The 13,780-nt window shown below is 36.6% G+C and overlaps 1 protein-coding gene across 2 annotated transcripts in view; it reads right to left on the bottom strand.

Moving 5' to 3' along the window:
- The window catches only part of ZBBX (zinc finger B-box domain containing), a 121,396-nt gene that overhangs the window by 92,468 nt on the left and 15,148 nt on the right, over positions 1-13,780 (bottom strand). For both annotated transcript variants that reach the window (XM_069545381.1, XM_069553256.1), the window contains exons 4-7: positions 13,118-13,231; positions 9,660-9,750; positions 2,946-2,994; positions 1,955-2,064 (exon numbers count right to left, since the gene is read on the bottom strand). In XM_069545381.1, coding sequence (XP_069401482.1) covers positions 1,955-2,064; positions 2,946-2,994; positions 9,660-9,750; positions 13,118-13,231 — 364 coding nt within the window. The remainder of the gene's footprint in view (positions 1-1,954; positions 2,065-2,945; positions 2,995-9,659; positions 9,751-13,117; positions 13,232-13,780) is intronic.

Below are 13,780 nucleotides of genomic sequence, written 5' to 3'. Positions count from 1 at the left end.
TCATTACATCAGTAAGACGAAAAGAAGTATTATATAATAATAACAGCATTATACCAAGAGCCAGGGTTTTACATTTAGTATTATTAGTTCTTTACTAGAAAGAATTCTAAATCTCTGAGTTCAGTTAAAATTCCCATGAAATAAGGCCAGTAATACAATCTTAAATCAGAAGTGATTACAGCTAAATTCTCTGAAATTATACTAAATATTAGTTATAGTAACCCACAAATATTAGTTATAACCATTGCATTCTTTTGGAGAAAAAACTGCTTCCAAAGTGTGTGTGATATTTTAATTGCAAAAGATATTGGATGTCTTTCTTTCAGTTAGCTTCAATGATAACAACGTTTTCAATAACAGAAACGTTCTAAAGAAACGTGTGTGCTCGTGTGTTGTGCTTAGTCACTCAGTCGTGTCCAACTCTTTGTGGGCCCATGGACTATAGCCTTCCAGGCTCCTCTGTCCATGGAATTTTTCAAACAAAAATACTGGAATGTATTGCCATTTCCTCCTCCAGGGGATCTTTCCAAACCAGGGACTGAGCCCACATCTCCTATGTCTTCTGAATTAAAGCGGATTCTTTACCCTTTGAGCCACTGGGGAAACCCTAAAGAAATAAACACATTCAACAAGTGTGGGCTGAGTACCTAGTAAATTGCAGGCATAATTCTAGGCAGTGGGCACAGAGCAATGAAGAAAACTAAATTCCATACGCTCATGAAGTTTACATCATAGGTAAACAGAAAATAAAAACACTAAAGAGCGATAAATGTTGCACTGATGAATGAGGCAGCTTCACAAACTCAGCTGTTTCTGTTTTATAAAAGGCTGTAGTTCGAATCAACCTTTATTGATATGAGACCTTGGTAAGGAAAAAATTTGTTGGGGAGATCTGAAGAGTTGAGCTTTGAACATGTTAAATTAGTGATTTTTGTTAGCCATCCAAGTATCTGAGTTGAAAGTTCAGGGGGGAAATATTAATTAGAGATGTGTTAATAAGTTTGGGAACCATCAAAATAGCGATGGTCTCTAAAGCCAAGAGAGTAGATGAAACTATTCAAACAGTAAGTACAGATAGACTGGCTTCCCTGCTGGCTCAGTAGTAAAGAATCTGGCTGTCAATGCAGGAGACACAAGTTTGATCTCTGGGTCAGGAAGATCCCCTGGAGAAGGAAATGGCAACCCACTGTAATATTCTAGCTTGGAAAGTCCCATGGACTAGGTCACTAAAGAGTCAGACATGACTTAATGACTAAAGAACCACATAGACTATAGAAGAGGTTGAGGACTAAGCCCTGTGGCACTCCAAAACTCAGGGGCAAGAATACAAAAAAAAAAAAAAAAACAAGAAAGCCTTACACAGAAAAAATATGCCATATCATTCCATTTATATAAATTCCAAGAATAAGTTTAGCACCACTAAAGGTATGCTGCTAAAAATCAAAATTGTAGTTGGCTTTGTAAAGGGAATTAATTGGAAAAGGTACAAAGGAAACTTCTGGGGTATTATGATGGGGACATATACATTTAAGATCTGCCCATTTCACAGTAGGTAAATTATAACTCAATTTTTAAAAAAAGAATGGGAGGAGAGAATACAATGATATTAAGTGCAGACAACTCTTCAGAAGTGTTACTGAAAGGGATGCAAAAGGAGATCTGGGGATCAAACAAGAATTTCTTCTTTGCTTTGGGAAATAATGCAGCATATTTGCATGCTGATAGGCATGATTCAAGGGAGAGAGGACAAGAGTTAGGTCATGTTCTTAAACAGGAATGAGAAGCTGGGATTCAGTGCATCGTTTAGCACTGGCCTTTCCCAGCAGCCTGCACAATTCACTCTTAGCAAGGGTCATGAAGGAAAAGTGCGTGGCTGCCAAAGCAGCTTAAGTCGGGACAAGTGTATCAGCCCATGTGAGAGTTCTGCTCCAAGATTTTATCCCAGTGTACGTACTAGCAGAGCAGCTTTGTTCTCACACTGCCCACAAACCTTCCCTTTTATCTTGGGTTTGTCACTTTCAGAGGAATTTGCCATTTTATAATTTAGTGGTTGTTTCACCGGTCCTGAAAGGAAAAATAAACAAAGACCAATCACATTAAATACAATGTTCAGTTTTCTGATTGATAAAGTAAGGAAATTATGCACATTTCTATATTCTCAAATAGTGTATACATATCAGGTGCCCGATAAGAATGGCATGTAGCCAAGTCTAATCTCCCCAGTAGACTGGGGAGCCCACAATCTCCCTCCCACCCCCTGTGACCACGGGGCCACAAACATCCACCCATATACATTCTGCTGTAAGCTCAATCGAACCAGACACATAAAATTACAAAATTTTAAAGACTGTGCTTTGGATAGAATTCCTATAGCGTTCTGTCCCATTTCTGGATGAAACCGAAGCCAATACAGAACAACTTCTATAATAAATGTTATATGTATTTCTAGAACATATTCTATCAAATCATCTTAATTACTCAAATTAAATGTTTATCCTCTATATTAAAAAATCTCATTTCCTTTAGAATTACCATAAATTCAAATTTTGTTTTTGCTATTTTAAATTCTTTTTAAAAAGCAATTTTCAATGTTCTTTCAATTTCCTAGAGTAAAATTTCAATTTATAATTTTATACTGCTAGAATTTTCTTCCTGTTTAAGATATTATATTAATAAAGTTTAAGGAACAATGCTATGTAAGTCCTCATCTTTCAAAAATACTATTATTATAGTCATATCCTAAGTTGATTTTTGATATAAAATAAGTGCCCTCCCCCAAAACACAGATAAAATATATTTTGAATATCACAGATAAAGAGTCAACATTTTGGGATTTAGAGTCATTATGCTACATGAAGTCTTAGAACTTCAACTTTCTATGTAATTCAAAGGTTAAAAAAATAATTATATCTATAATACCTAATAATACAGTGTAAACTGTTTACCTTGAAGTTGCTCCTTCAGTAATTTTAATTTCACTTTTCCAGCAGAAAACTGTATTAACAAAATAGATACTATTTTTCAGGTATAATTCAAAGTTTAAGTGACTAACAAAAGTACTATAAAACCATAACATTTTGCTGCATCTTGAACAAAACAAACATTTTCAAAGAATAATATAATAGGAGATCATCTTTACTGCAACTGTAGAGCTTTCAATTAAATCAAGAGAAAATTCACAAAAGGAAAATATAGTTTCGAAACATATATTGGCCAATTTTCAGAAGAAAATGTCATAAATTATCTTTAAACAAAAGTTACACATCTCTATGAAATGATTTTAGGAAAGCACTAGCTTTTAAATATTATAAAGGCTCAGTATGCCTTTTCCATCTCTGATCTTCCTGAAACACACAAAGTCTAATATTTGTGTAGACTGAATCTAAACTGAACTCTGACTGAGCTATTCTGCTCACAAAACTGTAAAAAGCTAACATTATTATCTGCATTTGCCCAATTTAGAAAACTATGCATTTAAGCATCATAGACATAGCCTTTTTCAAATATATTATTTGTTGTCCCGGACTTTCCCAAGGTGTAGCCAAAACAATTGGGTACATAGAATTAAGGCTAGGTATTTCAAATAAATAATTGCCTAAAATCCTTGGATCTTCAGATTTTAAGAAATGAAACAGACTTGCCAATTGCAAGTACCTGCTTCGGTCTTATTAAAACCAAGATCTGAAGTACAAAGACATTCACAGAGCATGGTGCACACTTACACACACACTGTCAATTCATGCCTTATTTTCAATTTTCAATTTCCATGCTCAATTGCCCAATTCGCACATGAGAGTATGAGAACAATGGTCACCTCTATGTCTACGGCTTGTACCACTGCAGTCATCTTTGAAAATTTAGGCCTAATTATTCTCAGTAAATCCAGTGGTTTTGCTTCAAAAGAGCATTTGTTTTCTCACATTCTTTAAAGAGCTGCTCAGATGCTATGTACCAAACACAGCAGACCAGAAAATAGAATTGAAATAATCATTTTTAATGTGAATAACACTTTTATTTGTAAACTGGCAGTGTTATACAAGTTACAGATAATTTAATCCCAGTTTTCATAACCAAATTCTCCAATATTATTACCTTAAGGATACATTGAAACATGTGGTTATAGGCTACCTGGGCAGAATGGACATACTAAAGCAGAATGAACCCATTATTAGGGGCGTATTGTAGCTTGTTCTTGTCGTGAATATTTTTCAGCTCTGTGAGTACAGCCATATTTACTTCAAATGAATCAAACTGCATACAATATTTCAGTGAAAAAACTACTAGCTTGTTATTTTTAGGGAAATAGAATTGCCTCCCAAGTCTGATTTTTATCTATTGGGGAAAAAGATGAGTGTGAAGTAGGGTTGGACCAGGGATACACACACACACACACGCAAACACAGGTCTTCGTGCGTGTGTGTGTGTGTGTGTATCCCTGGTCCAACCCTACTCCAAAAGCTTACCAGGTAGCAAAGTGGAAATCTGCCTGCCAATGCAGGAGGTACAAGAGACATGGGTTCAGTCCCTGGGTCAGGAAGATCCTCTGGAGTAGCAAATGGCAACCCATTTCAGTATTCTTGCCTGGAAAATTCCATGGAGAGAGGAGCCTAGTGGGATCACAAACAGTGATCCCCATGGACTATATGCTCACAGGACTCAATGCTCACATGGCTGAGAACACATACACACACATATATACATATATATATATATGGATATGCCTATGTGTGTATACATAAAACATCGGGAATTCAATATACTGAAGCTATATACCTCATTAGCCAACTTATGCCTCCACCAGGAGATGCTAAAGGGGTCCCATCAGGGTCCAGGACAGCTTAGAGGTTCAGACATATCCTCTGGGCCACTGGGGTCAGACTCTGCTGTCTTCATCGGCCTCCCTAGCATTCACAAATGCCTGCAAACTGCCACTAATGTCCTAAACTGCCATGCTGGGTCCACGCTCCTTCCACAAGCCACTTTTTCCAACAGTCTCATTCTTAGTCCAATTAGCTACTTAACTTTTGCCATTCTCCACTACTTTTCCTTCCATCCAGGCTGCCCCACGCGTCCATGAAACCCTTATTAAATAGTCAATTAACTGTATTACGCATTAAACCTTTCCTTAACATATCTCTTCCGAAAGTTCACAGTAACTGGTCTCGCCTTTCTCATACACAACCTTCTCCACAGGACTCTCCAGAGGGACTAGCTACATTTCTATTCCCTTGCTCTCACCCAGACAGAAGGGAAATGTTCTCCCTGTTTGCTCCTCAGTGCTGCTTCCAGAACACTGTTCTGCTCTCACCATTCAGCCAAGCTGCCTCTACTGAAGTTCCCACCATCCATTCACTGCCTTCACCAGTACCCTGAATCCTCTTCCACCTGAACCTCAGCAGTCTGCTCAGTATTTCTCTCCATCACTTCTCTCAGGTGATGGTCTTGGAGACTCAATGCCTGTGTTCACCTGACATCCTGATGCTGAAAACCCTCCTACGCACTGACTGCTATGCATATCTAAAGTGCCTCTTCAGCCCCCTGACCATTATGACCAAACCTTGGACCTAAGCAGCAAGCTGAATGGCCACACCTTCAAAATCCCAAACTCAGAGTTTCTCTGAGTGCTAACCACAATCTCCTTACCTCCTTCCTTTTAGACATCCCATAACTACCTATCACTGTGATGAAATAATAGCAACTGAAAGTGTTAGTTGCTCAGTTGTATACAACTCTTTGTGACACCTTAGACTGTGTAGCCTGTCAGGTTCCTCTGTCCATGAAATTCTCTAGGCAAGAATACTGGAGTAGATTGCCATTCACTTCTCCAGGGGATCTTCCTGACCCAGGGATTGAACCTGGATCTCCCACACAAGTAGCAGATTCTTAACTATGTTAGCCACCAGGGAAGCCCCATTAGTTACTGGGTCCTCTACAAATCCAGGCTAAACAAGCCTACTGGGCTCCTATGGCTCGTCAGCAACCTATTTGCTCATTTGCTACTAAACTTCAAACGTAATTTCCACAGTGGCAACTCCACATCTTCTCCATTCCCAGTAACTCAAATTCACCCCCATTTCCCTTCCTTAATATGAACAGTTGATCTTGCCTTCAAATTTACTAAGAAGGTTGAGGTTTTCCTACAAAAGATTTTTCTGCCGCTTTCTGCCTCACTGCCTGTCAAAAGCAACCTCTAAAAATGTACCATTACTGTCACCTGTTTTCCATCTTTCCTGTCTCAAGGAAACGTGCCTTCTTTCCCTTGGTCAAGCCCTCCTCAAGGAGCCACCTCTTCAAAACCCCAAGCAACTGGCACCTCTCTCATTTCATCTTCAGTGTTTCCTCCACTAGCCAACCTATCCCTCAGCTACAAAATGGCTCACATCGTCTCCCACATAATAAAGAATTTCCTTGAGTCTCTTAAATCCTTGACAGGTCGCCCTTTGCTCTCATGTTCACTGAAACTTTAGCCTTTACTCATTGCCACCTGTCTCTTTTTCAACAACTTGAAATAAATTCTTACATCTGATGACAACCCAACCATCAAATCAAATATATCATTTTTAAAAAATTCTCATTCTCTGTAAATAACCATTTTAACATGATTTTCAGTTCATGTTACAATTGGTTTCACACATATTATCTCATGCACTGCTCAAAACTCTATGAAGTAGTCAGCAAGTACTGTTATGCATGTTTACAAACATGGTAACATAAGACCAAGAAAGGTTACAGGTTAGATTTTTGTCTAAAAAGGTTACATTTTTGTCTAAAATCACAAAATTAATTAGATGAGTCAGGACTTTAATCTATATTGTCTAGCACAGGATTCTGTGACCTTGGTACCACTATTTTAGGCCAAATAATTCTCTGTTATGAGGGCTGCCCAACTCATTGTTTAATGTTCAGCAGTACTCCTGACTTGTAGCCATTACACACCATTAGCCAAAAATATCCCTCTCGGTGGTGATAGCAAAATATATGTCCCGACATTGCCAAGTGTCTCCTGGGGGACAAAAGTGCCCCCAGCTGAAAAACATCCAAATAAAACTATACTCAACTTTTTCCATTACAAATACATCCGTCAAGGTTGACGTCTCCATTTTTTTCTAAAGATGTTCTCTTTGACTTTTATCTTGTTTGAAATTACATTATTTTGACTCTATTTCTCCCATTCTTTCTCTTCTCAGGCTCCTTTCACTAGAGGGCTGGCAAATTATCTTAGAACTAGCCTGAAAACCTGCATTCCAAACCTGGGCCCTGACCTTTGACATGAGGAAGTTATTCAACTTTTTTAGTGTTAAATTACTTCATCTGTGGAACTGTGAAAAAGAGCAACTGTCTCTTAAGAGTGATACAAGCACTCAAAGAGATAAAACAGGAAAAGCACTGTTGGTTGGTAAAAAAAAAACAGGTAGTGAGCAAATATTAAAGTTTTCTTTGCCTCCATATTTTCTGAGCTTTATCCTTCATACCTGCCCTCTATCCTTCACACCTTTCTTCTCCTTTTTTATAAATTCTTAGGGGGCATATTTACTCTCTCAGCTTCAGCCAGCACATTAGAGTGCAAACAAAACTCCAAGTCTTTGAAATTTGTTACGAGTAGAACTTAAATATTCTTATAAAAAATAAAGCAAATGTGGATATGTTAGTTAACTCAACGGGGGAAATCCATTCACAATGTATATGTATATCAAACCATCATGTTGTACTCTTTAAATGTAATTTTATTAGCCAACCATACCTCAATAGGTCTGGGGAAAGAAAGAGAGGGAAGAAGCCTAAATCTAAACACCAGAAAATTTTCTCCAGCTCCATTATTTATTCTATCTCCTAGGCAATTCATTCTGGAATATCACATATATTTTACTTCCTCCTTTCCTTTCTCATCGTGTTTGGTTCCATGTTTCCTTTATATTTCTTCTGCTACATTCTAATTCAAACTCTTCTCATCTGACCTTTTAATAGTCTCATAAGTAGTCCCTCTGTTTCTGTACCAGTGGCCTCAAAAGAAGCATACATGCATGCCTCAGGGAGCTCAGGAGAAGACCAAAGAGAGAAAAAGAAACATCTCTTCATATTTACATCATCCTTGATTAATTTCCATATTTTGTTTTACAATGCACATGACATATTAGTAAATTAGTATGCATATAAATAAATGATATCTATAAGCAAATAAAAAATTGTGGATAGAAAGTTCATTCTCAAAATGAATTCTTTATTGATATGGTACATGATCAAAAGAATGTGAATATCACTTGCTCTATACCCTACTTACAAAGTCCAAATGCACTGCATGTTGAGAAGATCAGCCAATACACATCATTACCTTAAATTTGGCTTCAAAATTCTTAGGGAATTCCATTCACCCAGTGAAAAAAGCCAAGACTCAGAGTCTGGTTTTCAGTGCTCCTCCCATCCTGTCCAATCTTCCTTTATCTCCCACCTTCTGTGCCTCCCCACCCTACCCCATGCTTTCACCCTCCTACTCAATTATGAGGTTTATGGGAACTGGCATTATGACTTATTCATCAATTTTCCTAACAAATATATCTAGCACACTCTCAAATATTTTAGAGGCAAACTATTATTTCCCAAGCATAAACGATTCATACACTAAATGGCAAAAATTACATAGTGACTTTTCCTATAGATATTTTCATATGTGCTTTGTCTTCTACATTACACAAGGATCTCCTTGAGAACAAGGAGAATTCACTATGAGACAAAGAAGGAACTTATAAATGCTATTGAACAAATAAATCAATAATCACAAAGAGTCAGCACTTTTAATATATTTACAACATCTAAAGCCTGGAACAATGTCTCAGAAAGATAATGAAAAATGCAAAGTGGATTATAAAACTTTTAACTCAAAAATTAAAGTCACATATCTCTGTAAGAGAAAGAGAGTAAAGAATAAAATGCCTTTCCAAAGCCAAAAAGGCTAGAAGTGCCGAATAAGATATTTGTAGATGCCAACCGGTCCAATGAAAGTTTAATGATAGGTATATAAAAAGGAAAAAGCTATATAAGTTAAAACTTACAAAGTCACGGATCTTGTACTAAAGAATACAGAAGCAAAACAGTTTTCATTACATAAGGATACTCCTTTGCTTTTAACCTTAAATATAACGTAATGTCATTTTTAAAATACACAGTAAAGATAAAGAAATTCTATAGCTGGGAAATTTTAAAGCAGTTTTCCCTCGGGTATCTTCACACATGGAATCAACAACTTAAGAATAATTATTATTCAAGCAGAACATGAACGTATTTAATAAATGTGATACAATAAAAAGGCAGAAAAAGTCTGTCACTTGTTATATCAAATAACCTCACTTTCACTTTAATACAGAGCTATGTAGTTCTACTTCCCAAACTTGAAAACCAGAACGGAACTGAAAGGAGAAACTGAATTTAGAAAAATTCAACTGAAGGTGAATTTTTAAAATGCAACATGCAGATGAAAAACAAAAACATATCTGAACAGTGAAAGTTGCATGTTGCCTCATACAATTTAATCAGAATCCAATAATATGCAAAGCTGTTAAAAATAAGGATTGTTGGTTCTTAAGTATGGAAGGGAAGACAAATTCTGAAAAAATAATTTATATATTCTTAGCAAACTGCTTGAGAATCAAATAGTGTTCTCTTACCTTAATAACATTTCCTTTATTTTGTGACATTGTGTATGATTGATTACCCAATTTGCCCACTTGTCCAGATTTCCAATGATATCCACTTGACCTTCAATATATATCAACGGAAGACAAAATGTAATTACTAAATACATTTCTCCTTTTAATGAAAACAAATATATTTTCCCTGTTTCAGGAAATGGAAATTCAGTTGTTAACATGTAACAGACCACCATAAAATGAAAATGAAATATCAATAATGCCACAATAGCCTCGGTAATTCTAAAATATAACTCTACTATATTTGGAAGTTTTGAAAAGAAATGAATAAAAGTGAAATGTCCAAACACAGATGAAGAATTTCATTTTTAAAGACATTTACAATGACTAAAGATAGTTTTACTGATTTATAAGAAATTTTAAAGATTGCCATGTAGTTTTAAAAGCTAAGTGTTCACAAATGTAAAGAGAAAAAGGAAGCAAAGCAATATGCCCCCAAATTCAGCAGATCGACTATGTGATGAATGCCTTATTAAGACTTCAAATTAGTTCCCACAGTGAAAGGCAACAGAGATTGCTAAGAAGGCAAAAGGTTTCATTTTATAGTTTCAAAGCACTTTCATTTGAGCCTCACAAAATCCTCTGAAGTCAACAGAGCAGGGAGCCCAAGTCCCATTTTAAACAATAATGAGAAAAAAGTTGCCCAAGGTCACAGAGATAATAAATAATAAAACCAAGACTGGAAAACCAAACTTCCATCTTCCTGACCAGTGAGTGGCAGGTTCTCATTTGGGCTATGACATTTACTATCTATGTGACCTTAGAAAAGCATTTTAGTATTCTGAAAACCCAGCCAAGCTTTAGAACACTTTTGAAAACATCTAGAAAAGGTTCCTCCACTAATGGAAACTTACTCTTGGGGGCTAATTTCAGGAACTCCATTTTACAGATATATTCGCGGTCCGCTGAGGAGCCCAAACAAAGTCCAAAGCAGTGAAGTTTACAAAAAAATAAAAAGAAAACAAAAACCCAAAAATAACAATAAAAATGAGAGAACTGGCCGTTGGATCATTAGGATAAGAACACCAAGACACACAATAAACTTTGTCACCTGGGATGATGTACCTCATTGAAATATCTTTGATTAAACCAATGCTCTCCAATATAAAATTAGTTTTTCTTAAAAAAAAAAAAAAGCCAGTGCTCTGCTTGTTAGATATGTGTATATCATGAAGGCTTCCAGGTGGCACTAGTGGTAACGAACCTGCCTGCCAATGCAAGAGACATAAGAGGCGTTGCTTTGATACCTGGGTTGGAAAGATCCCCTGGAGGACGGTATGACAACCCACTCCTGTATTCTTGCCTGGAGAATCCCCATGGACAGAGGAGCTTAGTGGGTGCTACAGTCCATAGAGTTGCAAAAAGTCAGACACAACTCAAGCGACTTAGCTCTGTCATAAACATTTTTGCAAAGACTTATTCTCTAAAGATAAATACTACTGAAACTATAATAAACTTCTGAATTTTCTTTAATAGTTCAGAAGGTCCTTCACAGATATTTGATGATCATCACCTGAGTACTGAACAAAGCAAATTGAATACACAGGGTCTGGCTACCAGACTTTTAACAACACCAAAAGTATATGAATGCACCCTCATTTTCCACAGGAAAACAGTTAGACACTTTTGCAATCTATTGGAAAGAAAAGTTCTCCAGTATCCACCAAAAGGTAAGCTGCCATATACTCTGATCTAAAATTACAAGTGTAGGAATTTATCCCATGGATACTTTTACATGTATAAGCAAAAATATATGCAGAAGCATATTCATGACAGCATATATAATCACAAAATACTAAAAATTTAATAAAGATCTGAAAAATGAGTGCTATTGTATCCACACAAAGAAATATTATGCACTCATTAAAACAATGAGATCACCGTGTGCTGATGTGGCAAGAGTGGCAAAAATAGCAAGGAGAAAAGTAGCATGTGAATCCATTCACATATTTTTATAGATGATCTCACTTGTAAAAGTGTAACAGACATGTCAAATACAAAACTACACACACACATACACATATACACACACACTCACACATATATACAGGCTTGTACAAAGATATTTGTGGGGACAAACATTTTAATTGTTAAAAGAGGTACTGCAAAATGGGCTGGGGGTCAGCCTGGAGAGAAGAAGAGATCATTTCCATTATATAACTATCAGTTATACTTGATTTTAATTATATTTATTATTTTTACAACAAAGCAAAATTCTCCATAAAGTTAGTATAAGTATGCAAGCATAATTATTAGAGAGTTCTCACTAATACAATTTCAGCTAAAGCATATTTGCTAACAATGTTTCAAACATACTTGAGGGTCTGAAAACTCTTATCTGTGTGCATGTAAATCCCTATCCCGAAAGTCTTTTAATCATAAAAATATGCTGCTCATAAACCGGCAGTCACCTGTTGATGGCACTTTTATGGGAGCAAAGAGAAACTCTGCACTGCTGTTCTCAATATGTGGGTGCTCAGTCATTCAGTTGTTCCCAACTCTTTGTGACCCCCATGGACTGTAGCCTGCCCATCAGGCTACTCTGTCCATGGAATTTTCCAAGAAAGAATACTGGAGCAGGTTGCCATTTCCTACTCCAGGGGATCTTCCCAACCCAGGGGTCAAACCTACGTCTTTTATGTCTCCTGCGTTGGCAGACAGATTCTTTGAGCCACCTGGGAAGCCCCAACATTCCAAACTATAACTGGTTAAGAAGAGTGCTGTAAAAAGAGAAATAAGAAAGTGTGGGCTTCCTAGGCGGCATTAGTGGTAAAGAAAACTCCTGTCAATGCAGGAGACATGAAAGACGTGGGTTTGATCCCTTGGTCAGGAAGGTCCCTGGAGGAGGGCATGGCAAACCCACTCCAGCATTCTTGCCTGGAGAATCCTACAGACAGAGGAGCCTGCTGGGCTATAGTCCATAGAGTCGCAAAGAGTCAGACACAACTGAAGTGACTTAGCAGACACGTGTGCAAGACCAAATAAGGTTTAGAGGAAGGGAACACAATTAGAAAAATGAGGGGCAAATTAATATTGCTTGTTCATCAGTAAAATCCAAAAAGGATTCATTCAGGACAGATCATCACTGGAAGGAAAAAAAAAGTGAACGTGTTAGTCGCTCAGTCATGTTTGACTCTTTGCTACCCCAGGGACTGTAGCTTGCCAGGCTCCTCTCCATGGAATTCTCCAGGCAAGAATACTGGAGTCGGTTGCCATTCCCCTCTCCAGGGGATCTTCCTGACCCAGGGATCGAAACCGGCTTTCCTGCATTACAGGTAGATTCTTTACTGTCTGAGTCACCAGTGAAGAATTGGAAGTTCCTGACACAAACATAAAACAGTTCTTGACAGAAGGACCTCAGCTTATAATAAGGAAATCAGTTTATTTATCTAAAATTCTTTTAAAATGTCACCCACCTTCGTTCTCCCTTTTCTTTGTTCTTTGTTGATTGGAACTCTTGTAGTTTCTTTTCCAGCTCTCGGTTCTCCAGCTCTAGTTGTACTTTCTCCATTCTCAGTTCTTGAGCATTTCTGAACAAGATATAAGTGCAGATGATTTAAATGTAAAATTCCATTTGAGGTAAACAAACAAACCCTTCCCCAAAAAAAGAAAAAAGGCAAAATAATTTTATAGTCCTATTTTTCCTTAATTAAAAAAATTAATTAAAATTAGGAGTAATAAATATGTGATAGCATATTTTAACTATTTCCTTTTTTGTCTTTGAAATACTGTTTCTAAAGCTAGCATTTGCCATCAATTAATATTCTCCTCAAGCAAGGTATAACTTCAAACTTTGGACTTTTATTTTTCATATTACATTGCTAGAAGTTTCACATCACATATTCACTTTATGCATGAGCTATGTCTTTATATATGCACAAATATCCATGACACACAAATAGAAAATAAACTAAAAATCATTTTCTAATTTTCATACTGCCTTCAAAGGATTCAAATAGTTTGAATCATAGTGTTTAAAATAACTATTCTGTATAAGCAGAATACATATTTTTGCTAAATAAATCATCTTGGAAAACTTCAATAAATTTCTACCTTTATGCCATGTATGTACAATACAA

Source organism: Ovis canadensis, chromosome 1 (assembly GCF_042477335.2).
Source record: "Ovis canadensis isolate MfBH-ARS-UI-01 breed Bighorn chromosome 1, ARS-UI_OviCan_v2, whole genome shotgun sequence".
NCBI lineage: Eukaryota > Metazoa > Chordata > Mammalia > Artiodactyla > Bovidae > Ovis > Ovis canadensis.
Note: the sequence above shows the minus strand (reverse complement) of the source record. Positions and strands in the feature narration are given on the sequence as shown.